At 47.3% G+C, this 13,154-nt stretch overlaps 1 protein-coding gene across 5 annotated transcripts in view; it reads left to right on the top strand.

The window, feature by feature from the left end:
- Positions 1-13,154, top strand: part of ARHGAP32 (Rho GTPase activating protein 32) — a 241,496-nt gene that overhangs the window by 119,187 nt on the left and 109,155 nt on the right. For all 5 annotated transcript variants that reach the window (XM_040431909.1, XM_040431900.1, XM_040431882.1 and 2 more), the window contains one exon: positions 9,928-10,036. In XM_040431909.1, coding sequence (XP_040287843.1) covers positions 9,932-10,036 — 105 coding nt within the window. In that variant the 5' untranslated portion in view covers positions 9,928-9,931. The remainder of the gene's footprint in view (positions 1-9,927; positions 10,037-13,154) is intronic.

Here is a 13,154-nt window from a genome sequence, read left to right as displayed (position 1 = left end):
TTAGGGTAGGGTCCCGCGTTCAGGTTCCCCAACGCACTTTTGGAAGCCAAACTCAGGAATGTGTCATTAAAGGAGAGAAAGCATTAAAGGGGTTTTCTGAGACTTTAATGCTGATGACCTGCCCTCTGGATAGGTCACCAGTATCTGATCGTGGGGGTCTGACACCCTGGACCCCTGCCAATCAGCTGTTTGAGAAGGCAGTAGCATCGCACCCTAGGCCGTGTGACAACACATTCATCGGTCACATAGCCCAGGCGCAGCTCGTCCCCATTGAATTGAACGGGGCTGAACTGCAATACCAAGCACAGCTGCTATACAATGTACGGCGCTGTCCCTGGTGAGATGTGAGAGCGCCAGTGCCTTCTCAAAACAGCTGATCGGCGGGTGTCCTGGGTGTCGGGCCCCCACCGATCAGATACTGATGACCTATCCTGAGGATAGCTCATCGGTATTAAAGTCTCAGAAAACTCTTTTAAGGAGTTTTGGATTGAATTGAAAAATGTAGAATATTTTTTCATGGGACAACCCCTTTAATGTTAGAGGCCTAAAACCTGCCAAAATAATGCTGATGCTTTCTGCAGTCGTTTCGGGGAGACCCTGTATGAATCGGCGTCTGCCTCCAGCCTGGCCTGAATGGCGTCGGCTATGTCACACTTCTGATGCCATGCAGTGAAGCAGGGCTCCACCACCTCATTACGTGCGGAGTCAGCTGATGCCTGCAGAAGTACTGGGCACACTGGGGTGCCACACGATCCGTGCTGGGTGATGTCCTGGGTATCCATGGATCTATGCTCTTAATATCGGAGGTATTACGGTGAGGGCTTGCAGTATCCACGCCAAGATAATGGGAATCATTGATTCTATACAGATGCTGTAGATAGTGCCGGCTGGATTACACATGAGACTGGACTCCTAGTATTGAGCTGGGTACAAGATAAGTGGCCTGCCACATGCCGGTACTTACCTAGAACTGGTGCATTGCAGATTGTCATCTGTAGAGATGGAGAGGCCCATAGAGCGGCTGGGATGTGCGGCATGTAACGGTCTCACAGCCCAGCCAACAATGAGACCTTGTTCACACACAATACAGAAGGAATGTGAGGAGGAGACCCTGGAATCTGTGCCCGCCGAATACAAAAGCCATTCAGAGAGGAGAACAAAGGCGGCTGGATGCTCCCTGCCGGCTGCTCCGCAGCGTCCTCATGAATGGAAACCATTTCACGTGATCATTTGTTTATGTTGTCAGGATGCATCGGCCTCCACACCTGCTGTATCCTCCATGCGGAGTCGCCCCACACTACTTGTCATGCAAAAGGAACCAATGTCAGAGGCCCCTGGAGAAATGAAAGGCGCCATCTGATTGGTCACCGCAGGCCACTGCTCCATTTTCTTTTGCACCAGTTTTGATAAATCTCCCTCTGCATTTAGTTGTCCCGTATTTGTCTTGTTTGCTGGGTAGGTACTAGGTAGGGTACATTCACACGGCTCGGTCAGATCATGGCACAACGGCACAGGCTTTGTTGCAGTTTTGTACTATTTTTGGAAAAAACAACTTGTTTTGATCCCACTGTGTAAATTGTCAGGTCCAGCTGCAGAAGAGGACCCCTACCATAGCAGCCGGGAGGGGGCCTGGTGTTTCATACGGTCACTAGAAAAGGCTGCTGACTTACCGGGCTCCTGTCAGCAGATTTGTACCTGTGACACTGGCTGACCTCTTACATGTGCACTTGGCAGCTGAAGGCATCTGTGTTGGTCCCATGTTCATATGTTTTAATATATGCAAATGAGCTTCTAGGAGCAACGGGGGCGTTACCATTACACCTAGAGGCTCTGCATTCTCTGCTGACTAATGAACCCAAAAGTCAGATTAGACCAGAGAACCCCCAGTTCATGATTCTCGGGCTCCCCTTTATAATTTTCCCTACCCAGGTGCCTAGTGCACACTGTCAGCCTAAGGAGGGAAAGTTGTGAAGCAGTTTTTACCATTGCCCTGTTTGCAATATAAATAGTCTGAAACTGCAGTCCCAATTCTGGAGGTTTTCAGAGCTGAAATCTCCAACATCCCTTGTTTGTTCAGTGTCGGAATCCCAATAGCTCTAAATTACAGGAACTTGGCTAAACTGGGCTGGGTGTCTGTCCTTGAGCTTTCAACAATGACCAGCAGAATAGTGAGTGCAGCTCTGGAGTATATTACAAGATATAAATCAAGATCCGTGCAGAATACAGTAAGTTAATTTATGTACACAGTGACTGCACCAGCAGAATAGTGAGTGCAGCTCTGGGGTATAATACAGGATATACAAGCATGTGAAATAAGTATTGATCATGTCACCAATTTTCTACATATAGTCTATTTCTATAGGCGCTATTGAGATGAAACTCTCACCAGGTGTCGGTAACAACCCACCCACTCCACACAGGCAAATAAATGAAACCGTAGATGTCCATAAATTATGTGTAAGGCTACATGCACTCGATCGTATGTGTTTTGCGGTCCACAAATTGCGGATCCGCAAAAAAAAGGATGACGTTCCGTATGGCATCCGTTTTTTTTGAAGATCAATTGTAATAATGCCTATCCTTGTCCGCAAACTAGAAAAAAATAGGACATGCACTATTTTTTTTGCGGGGCAACGGAACGGACATACTGATGCGGACAGCACACGGTGTGCTGTCCGCATTTTTTTGCGGACCCATTGAAATGAATGGGTCCGCATCTTATCCGCAAAAAAAATGGAACGGTCACGGAAGCAAACAATGTGCATGTAGCCTAATAATGAGAAATGACACAGGGAAAAAGTATTGAACACGCTTACTGAAATGTATTCAATACTTGGTACAAAAGCCTTTGTTGGTGATGACAACTTCAAGGCGCCTCCTGTATGGAGAAACTAGTCGCATGTGTTGTCAGGTGTGATTTTGGCCTATTCCTCCACACAAACTCACTTCAAATCCTGAAGGTTCCATGGGCTCCATCTATGAAGTCTGAGCTCTAGGCCTCATGCACACAAGTGGGGCACAAACTGCAGGTCCGCAACATACGGGCCCTGGCCGTTTTTGCAACGCATCACGAATGCGGACCAATTGACTTGAATGGGTCCGCAATCGAGAAGGTGCGGTGTGAAACAGAGGCACGGAACTCCACGTGCCTCTGCACCGCAAAAAAATAGACCATGTTCTTTTTTTTTTTTTGTTCTTTTTTTTTTTTTCTTCTTTTTTTAAGGTGAGGATAGATCACGAACCCAGGGTCTGGATCCGTCTCCGAAATCTGCACGAATGTTGCCTGTGCATTGGGACGGTAATTTGCAGGGAACTCCTTGTGCATGAGGCCTTAGTTCCTTCCATAGATTTTCTATTGGATTCAGGTCAGGTTATTGGCTTTATTTTCTTTCTCTAAAACCAATTGACCGTTTCCTTGGCTGTGTTTTTGGGATCATTGTCTTGCTGAAATGTCCATCCTCGTTACATCTCCATCATTCTGGTAGATGCAGCAGGTTTTAATAAAAAATGTCTCAGTACATTTATTTGTCCATTCATCCTTCCTTCAGTCATATGCAGTTTGCCAGTGCCGTATGCGGAAAAACATCCCCGCACCATAATGTTCCCACCTCCAAACTTCTCTGTTGGGCCGGGGTTTTTGGGATGATATGCAGGGCCTTTTGGCCTCCAAACATGGCATCCAAAATGTTCAGTCTTGGTCTCGTCTGACCAGACTATATTCTCCCAGTATTTCACAGGCTTGGCTAGATGTTGAGTAAACTTGAAACGCGCTTGATCATGCTTTTTGTTGAGCAATGGAGCTTGGTGTGGTGAGCGTGCAGACAGGCCTTGGAGGTTAAGTGCATTACTGAAGCCTCATTCACACGTCGGTGTTTTACAGACGTGTGCGGTACGTGTTCTCCACGGACAGCACAGGTCCCAATTCACTTTTAATGTGTGTATTCAGACATCAGTGTTTTAGCACGTTCCGTTTTTTGTTTTTTTTTAGCACGGATGCATGCTCTTTTTTGTCCGTGTTCACGGATCCATCACGTCCATTATAGTCTACGGGTCCGTGAATACCACGGATGCCATCCATGTTTCACGAATCATTAGGCATAGATGCTTTGAAAATTTATTTTTCAGCTGTTCAGTGTCAGTGAAACACGGATGCAACACGGACAGCAAAAAATGGACACATGGATCCTTCACGGACAGCTTTGCGGATGCATCACTGACCACCTGCTCACGGATTTGAGCACGGACACGGACGTGTGAATGAGGCTTAATTGTTTTCTTTGAAACAATTTACTTGCTGATCCCAGGTCTTTCAGTAGCTCTCCACAGGTGGTCCATGGCTCTTGGACAACCCTTCTATATTTCTTTTCACCCCTGTGTTTGAAATCTTGCGGGGAGCATCTGGTCGTGGCCAGTTTAAGGTGAAATGATGTTAGTCCCACTTTCGGATTAAGGCCCCAACAGTGCTCTCTGGAACCTTCAGTAGTCTAGAAAGTCTTCTGTAACCAATGCCATCAGTATGTGCAGCAACAATAAGGTTGTGAAGGTCGTGAGAACGCTCACTGGTGTTACCATCATGAGGTGTTTCAGGTGACACCTTTTTAAGTGGAGGGGATTGCTTTCTAATTACTGATTTCTGCTGGTGTCCTGACTTTCCGGGGATTTTCGCACCTCTCTTTCTTCATGTGTTCAATACTTTTTCCCTGTGTCATTTCTCATTATTACACATGACTTAAAGGGGTTGTCTGGGTTCAGAGCTGAACCCGGACATACCCTTATTTTCACCCAGGCAGCCCCCTGAGGCTAAATCGTGCAGGGCAAGGTCTCTTTTGTTTTCAATAACACACTGCCGGGCGGAAACGGCCGGCAGTGTGTTCGGTGACGTCATCGGCTCTGATGGGCGGGCTTTAGCGCTGCCCTAGCCGTTTTACTGGCTAGGGCAGCGCTAAATTCCGCCTATCAGTGCCAGTGACGTCACCAGGCTTACTGGCAGCCCCATGGAGAGCCCCGGTACGTCACCGGAACTCCAAAAAATGCCTTTGCCCTGCACGATTAAGGCTACTTTCACACCTGCGTTCGGGTGTCCGCTCGTGAGCTCCGTTTGAAGGGGCTCACAAGCGGCCCCGAACGCATCCGTCCAGCCCTAATGCATTCTCAGTGGACGCGGATCCACTGAGAATGCATCAGCCTGCCAGCGTTCAGCCTCCGCTCCGCTCAGCGAGCGGACACCTGAACGCTGCTTGCAGCGTTCGGGTGTCTGCCTGGCCGTGCGGAGGCAAGCGGATCCGTCCAGACTTACAATGTAAGTCAATGGGGGCGGATCCGTTTGAAGATGACACCATATGGCTCAATCTTCAAACGGATCCGTCCCCCATTGACTTTCAATGTAAAGTCTGGACGGATCCGCTCAGGCTACAGTCGTGGCCAAAAGTTTTGAAAATGACACAAATATTAGTTTTCACAAAGTTTGCTGCTAAACTGCATTTAGATCTTTGTTTCAGTTGTTTCTGTGATGTAGTGAAATATAATTACACGCACTTCATACGTTTCAAAGGCTTTTATCGACAATTACATGACATTTATGCAAAGAGTCAGTATTTGCAGTGTTGGCCCTTCTTTTTCAGGACCTCTGCAATTCGACTGGGCATGCTCTCAATCAACTTCTGGGCCAATTCCTGACTGATAGCAACCCATTCTTTCATAATCACTTCTTGGAGTTTGTCAGAATTAGTGGGTTTTTGTTTGTCCACCCGCCTCTTGAGGATTGACCACAAGTTCTCATGGGATTAAGATCTGGGGAGTTTCCAGGCCATGGACCCAAAATGTCAACGTTTTGGTCGCCGAGCCACTTAGTTATCACTTTTGCCTTATAGCACGGTGCTCCATCGTGCTGGAAAATGCATTGTTCTTCACCAAACTGTTGTTGGATTGTTGGAAGAAGTTGCTGTTGGAGGGTGTTTTGGTACCATTCTTTATTCATGGCTGTGTTTTTGGGCAAAATTGTGAGTGAGCCCACTCCCTTGGATGAGAAGCAACCCCACACATGAATGGTCTCAGGATGCTTTACTGTTGGCATGACACAGGACTGATGGTAACGCTCACCTTTTCTTCTCCGGACAAGCCTTTTTCCAGATGCCCCAAACAATCGGAAAGAGGCTTCATCGGAGAAGATGACTTTGCCCCAGTCCTCAGCAGTCCATTCACCATACTTTCTGCAGAAGATCAATCTGTCCCTGATGTTTTTTTTGGAGAGAAGTGGCTTCTTTGCTGCCCTTCTTGACACCAGGCCATCTTCCAAAAGTCTTCGCCTCACTGTGCGTGCAGATGCGCTCACACCTGCCTGCTGCCATTCCTGAGCAAGCTCTGCACTGGTGGCACTCCGATCCCGCAGCTGAATCCTCTTTAGGAGACGGTCCTGACGCTTGCTGGACTTTCTTGGACGCCCTGAAGCCTTCTTAACAAGAATTGAACCTCTTTCCTTGAAGTTCTTGATGATCCTATAACTTGTTGATTGAGGTGCAATCTTAGTAGCCACAATATCCTTGCCTGTGAAGCCATTTTGATGCAACGCAATGATGGCTGCCCGTGTTTCTTTGCAGGTCACCATGGTTAACAATGGAAGAACAATGATTTCAAGCATCACCCTCCTTTTAACATGTCAAGTCTGCCATTTTAACCCAATCAGCCTGACATAATGATCTCCAGCCTTGTGCTCGTCAACATTCTCACCTGAGTTACAAGACGATTACTGAAATGATCTCAGCAGGTCCTTTAATGACTGCAATGAAATGCAGTGGAAAGGTTTTTTTGGGATTAAGTTAATTTTCATGGCAAAGAAGGACTATGCAATTCATCTGATCACTCTTCATAACATTCTGGAGTATATGCAAATTGCTATTATAAAAATTTAAGCAGCAACTTTTCCAATTTCCAATATTTATGTAATTCTCAAAACTTTTGGCCACGACTGTATGTAGGGAGTGACTCCACTAGCAGAATAATGATGCAAACCTGCGGATTTTGGTCGGACCTGCTGACCATCTAATGTGTACAAGGGTGGCCATGCACAGTAGATAGAAGTTGCTTGATAGTTGAACGTTCATTTTGCAGACCCGGCCATACACATATAAGTCCATATTGGCCATTACTGATTATCAGGGGTCTGAGTGACTACCGATGATCCGCAGGGGGATTACTCCACGGTGTAGAAGTCGGCTCTTTAGAAGCCATTAGCTCATTCTCTAGTGTAATGAAAGCCAATAATGTGAATTGTAATACATTGCTCTCATAGTGAGCTCACGTCCAGTGCCGAATATTTTCCACATGACCTCCAGAACCCCACATTGTGTCCTGAAATTGATCTCACACGTGACATTGCAGGAAATGGATTATTCCACTCATCAGGCGTAAAGAGTGGTGGTGATCACTCCGGGTCTCTGGGTGGAGATTTCACCAATGTTTATTCTTCTTGTTAAAGGGACTGTAACTTATCCCCTAGTCCTACGTGGTGGACCCGTCCATAGGCTGAATTCCCCTCCTGATACAGGTCACCATGTACTGCAGTGCATTGTGATGTTACATGGGACTGCAGGTAACCTACTACATCATCTGTACTCTGAGAGTAACTGTGTTATCTGTGGTGTTACATAGGACTGCAGATGACATCTACTACATCATCTGTACTGTTTATCACTGTGTTATCAGTGGTGTTACATGGGACTGCAGGTATCCTCTATTACATTATCTGTACTTGGAGTTATCGGTTCAGTGTGTTATCAGTTGTCAGAGTTATCAGTGTGTGTTCTGTGATGTTACATAGGACTGCATGTGCGTTCTATTACATTTTCTCTAGTTTTCATGAAAGAAGGCGATAAGCTCTGCTGCCTCTGGTCGTGATCTCAGCAGGTGATGTTTTGCTGGGAGACACGCGACCGGTCATGGGGCGGTCACTATTCCTGGTCCGGAGGATTCTGCCTTCTCTCTGCTGGATACCCCCACCCCCTACCCATCTCCTTTTGCTGGCCTCAGCGTTTCCAGTCATTTCTTTCTCCTGGAGGCAGAGGGAAGGGGCTACGAGTCTTCCCCTGCCTGAATTGATGGTTTTTGTCATATTAAATATTCAGAGGAGCTGTAAACATTCTTGACCTTGGGATAATGAACCAAACTGGAAAAGGTGCAATGGAGCGCAACATCCCAGAGCCAGCTCTGCCTCCCTACACACCCAGCGTCCATGGGTGGGGGGCAGAGCGCGGGTCATATATCTGTGGAGGTACACTGGCACTGGTAGTAACATTACTGCCAGGATCTATCAACTTTTTCTTTCTGGTCTCCTGGGTGGTCTTGGATCTTTAGGGTCCATTCACACGTCCGTAAGTGTTTTGCGGTCACGCAAATTGCGTATCCGCAAAACAATGGACCGCACATGGCTGGCACCCCAATAAAAAATGCCTTTTCTTGTCCTTGTCTGCGGACAAAAATAGGACATGCTCTCTTTTTTTGCGGGGCTGCGAAACGGAAGTGCGGAGGCGGACAGCACACTGTGTGCTGTCCACCTCCGCACTTCCGTTCCGCGGCCCCATTGAAAATGAATGGGTCCACACCGTTCCGCAAAATTGCGGAACGGATCTGGACCCATGCATACGGATGTGTGAATGGACCCTTAGGCCTCTTGCACACAAACGTTTATTTTTTCTGTTCAGTTTTTTCGGATTCCGTTTGAGGTCCGTATGCGGAACCATTCACTTCAATGGTTCCGCAAAAACAACGGAAGGTACTCCGTATGCATTCCATTTCCGTATTTCCGTTCCGTTCAAAGATAGAACATATCCTTTTATTGCCCGCAAATCTTGTTCCGTTGCTCCATTCAAGTCAATGATTCCGCAAAAAACTGCATACAGAAATGCATCCGTATGTCTTCCGTATCCGTTCTGTTTTTGCGAAACCATCTATTGAACATTTTATGCCCAGCCCAATTTTTTTATGTACTTATGTTTCCGTTTGCGATCCGCAAAAAACGGATCACAAACGGAAGCTGAACGGAAACACTACTGAAACGGAAAAACAGATCCGTTTGAAACGGACCTCAAAACCATACGGTCGTGTCCAAGAGGCCTTAGTAGAATTTAGGCTTTTCTGTCACCACCACAGAGCGGTTTACAGCCAGCACTACCATTCCATCTAATAGCCACGGCAGCAGGCCTGATTGATGTGTCATTGACTGGAAAGCGGAGGAGGCAACCGGGAAGACTTCGGGGATAGGATCCCCCATATACATCATGTCAATAGATAAGTGGTGACCCCACTTGTGCTCCTCAAAGATTTATCGCAATGGGGAAAACTGTTGATAGGTTCTTTGTAAACTTCCTTAAAGGGGTTTTCTGACCCCTGCCGATCAGCTGTTTGAGAAGGCACTGGCGTTCCTGTGAGAGCCGCGGCCTTTTTTTCAGCTCGCCCTAGGCCATTGATCTCACGTGGCCTCGGGGCTGAAATGTGATACCGAGCCCAGTCACTATACTATACCATGTACAGCACTGGACTTGGTGAGCTGATAGAAGGCCGCAACGCTACTGCCACCGTCAGTGCCTTCTCAAACAGCTGATTGACGGGTCCCAGATACTGATGACCTATCCAGAGGAATGTTAAAGGGGTGTTAGAAAACGCCTTTAAAGGAACATGCACCAAAATGCATCCAATTTATGACCTGCGCACATTTGGCTTTAATGGCTATTTGGAGAGATAAAGGGGCTGTGGCTAAGAGGAGACGAGCAGCGTTTTATATGGAGAATATTAGTGTATTTAGTGACGTAGGACAGGGATGGCGGACATGCTATTGTTTTTATACATTTGGCACATTTTTTCTATTGTGGTATGAAACGTCATTGATCTCCCGCAGAGTGCCGCTACTCATCACTTGTGTCTTACACGTTGCAGAATAATGAAGTCCTCTCTGCATTTAGAAGAAGATGACTTTGTACCAGAACTTCCCCGCAGTATTCACCCCAGGGAGAGGCCGGACTGGGAGGAGACCATCAGCGCCATGGTGAGTCCACGCATACCTCACTTCTGCCACATCATTTTATTGTGAGGGGTTTGGGCATCGCGGATAATCTCGGGCACATACCACACATTGTTCTTGTTCTGGAGGTTGCCATCTGTTTTCCTGAATTAAATTGGAGCAGGACAGCGGAGGGAAGAGGCGACACGTCGATCGCTCTGGGGAAATTGTTCAGATGACTCCTGTGCTGCAAGGAAATGAAATATTTTTCAGTCCAAGCAATCAGAGAAAGAGGAACGTGCAGCATGGCCCATATCCCTGCCCCACCTCCCCATGTAGCAGAGCTGTTTGTGATAAACTGTAGCTTCTCTCTATGTAGCAGAGCTGCACTCGATACATTGTAGTGCCGTTTTCATGTAGCAGAGCTGCATTCCATACATTTTAGTGCTGTTTCCATGTAACAATCTGCTTGTGATATATTGTAGTGCCTCTCTCCATGTAGCGGAGCTTCATTCAATACATTGTAGTGCTGATTCCATGTAGCGGAGCTGCCCTCGATATATTGTACTTCCATTTCCATGTAGCACAGCTGCACTCGATATATTGTACTTCCATTTCCATGTAGCAGAGCTGCCCTCGATACATTGTACTTTCATTTCCATGTAGCACAGCTGCACTCGATACCATTGTACTTCCATTTCCATGTAGCAGAGCTGCCCTCGATACATTGTAGTGCCCTTTCCATGTAGCGGAGCTGCCCTCGATACCATTGTACTTCCATTTCCATGTAGCAGAGCTGCCCTCGATACCATTGTAGTGCCCTTTCCATGTAGCGGAGCTGCACTCGATACATTGTAGTGCCCTTTCCATGTAGCAGAGCTGCCCTCGATACATTGTAGTGCCATTTCCATGTAGCAGAGATGCCCTCGATACATTGTAGTGCCCTTTCCATGTAGCAGAGATGCCCTCGATACATTGTAGTGCCCTTTCCATGTAGCAGAGCTGCACTCGATACCATTGTACTTCCATTTCCATGTAGCAGAGCTGTCCTCGATACATTGTAGTTCCCTTTCCATGTAGCGGAGCTGCACTCGATACATTGTAGTGCCCTTTCCATGTAGCAGAGCTGCCCTCGATACATTGTAGTGCCATTTCCATGTAACAATCTGCTTATGATGCATTGTAGTGTGATTTCCATGTAACAGAGCTGCACTCGATACATTGTAGTGCCGTTTTCATGTAGCAGAGCTTCATTCAATACATTGTAGTGCTGATTCCATGTAGCGGAGCTGCCCTCGATACATTGTAGTGCCCTTTCCATGTAGCAGAGCTGCATTCCATACATTTTAGTGCTGTTTCCATGTAACAATCTGCTTGTGATATATTGTAGTGCCTCTCTCCATGTAGCAGAGCTTCATTCAATACATTGTAGTGCCATTTCCATGTAGCAGAGATGCCCTCGATACATTGTAGTGCCCTTTCCATGTAGCAGAGATGCCCTCGATACATTGTAGTGCCCTTTCCATGTAGCAGAGCTGCACTCGATACCATTGTACTTCCATTTCCATGTAGCAGAGCTGCCCTCGATACATTGTAGTGCCCTTTCCATGTAGCGGAGCTGCACTCGATACATTGTAGTGCCCTTTCCATGTAGCGGAGCTGCACTCGATACATTGTAGTGCCCTTTCCATGTAGCGGAGCTGCCCTCGATACATTGTAGTGCCCTTTCCATGTAGCGGAGCTGCACTCGATACATTGTAGTGCCCTTTCCATGTAGCAGAGCTGTCCTCGATACATTGTAGTGCCCCTTCCATGTAGCAGAGCTGCCCTCGATACATTGTAGTGCCCTTTCCATGTAGCAGAGCTGCACTCGATACATTGTAGTGCCCTTTCCATGTAGCGGAGCTGCACTCGATACATTGTAGTGCCCTTTCCATGTAGCAGAGCTGCCCTCGATACATTGTAGTGCCCCTTCCATGTAGCAGAGCTGCCCTCGATACATTGTAGTGCCATTTCCATGTAACAATCTGCTTATGATGCATTGTAGTGTGATTTCCATGTAACAGAGCTGCACTCGATACATTGTAGTGCCGTTTTCATGTAGCAGAGCTGCATTCCATACATTTTAGTGCTGTTTCCATGTAACAATCTGCTTGTGATATATTGTAGTGCCTCTCTCCATGTAGCAGAGCTTCATTCAATACATTGTAGTGCTGATTCCATGTAGCGGAGCTGCCCTCGATACATTGTACTTTCATTTCCATGTAGCACAGCTGCACTTGATACCATTGTACTTCCATTTCCATGTAGCAGAGCTGCCCTCGATACATTGTAGTGCCCTTTCCATGTAGCAGAGCTGCCCTCGATGCATTGTAGTGCCCTTTCCATGTAGCAGAGCTGCCCTCGATGCATTGTAGTGCCCTTTCCATGTAGCAGAGCTGCCCTCGATGCATTGTAGTGCCCTTTCCATGTAGCAGAGCTGCCCTCGATGCATTGTAGTGCCCTTTCCATGTAGCAGAGCTGCCCTCGATGCATTGTAGTGCCCTTTCCATGTAGCAGAGCTGCCCTCGATGCATTGTAGTGCCCTTTCCATGTAGCAGAGCTGCCCTCGATGCATTGTAGTGCCCTTTCCATGTAGCAGAGCTGCCCTCGATGCATTGTAGTGCCCTTTCCATGTAGAAGAGCTGCCCTCGATGCATTGTAGTGCCCTTTCCATGTAGCAGAGCTGCCCTCGATGCATTGTAGTGCCCTTTCCATGTAGCAGAGCTGCCCTCGATGCATTGTAGTGCCCTTTCCATGTAGCAGAGCTGCCCTCGATGCATTGTAGTGCCCTTTCCATGTAGCAGAGCTGCCCTCGATGCATTGTAGTGCCCTTTCCATGTAGCAGAGCTGCCCTCGATGCATTGTAATGCCCTTTCCATGTAGCAGAGCTGCCCTCGATGCATTGTAGTGCCATTTCCATGTAGCAGAGCTGCCCTCGTTGCATTGTAGTGCCCTTTCCATGTAGCAGAGCTGCCCTCGATGCATTGTAGTGCCATTTCCATGTAGCAGAGCTGCCCTCGTTGCATTGTAGTGCCCTTTCCATGTAGCAGAGCTGCCCTCGATGCATTGTAGTGCCATTTCCATGTAGCAGAGCTGCCCTCGATGCATTGTAGTGCCCTTT

The sequence above is a fragment of the Bufo bufo genome, chromosome 1 (genome assembly GCF_905171765.1).
Source record: "Bufo bufo chromosome 1, aBufBuf1.1, whole genome shotgun sequence".
NCBI classification, from domain to species: domain Eukaryota; kingdom Metazoa; phylum Chordata; class Amphibia; order Anura; family Bufonidae; genus Bufo; species Bufo bufo.
The sequence above is the reverse complement of the archived record's forward strand: the minus strand, read 5'-3'. Positions and strand labels throughout refer to the sequence as shown.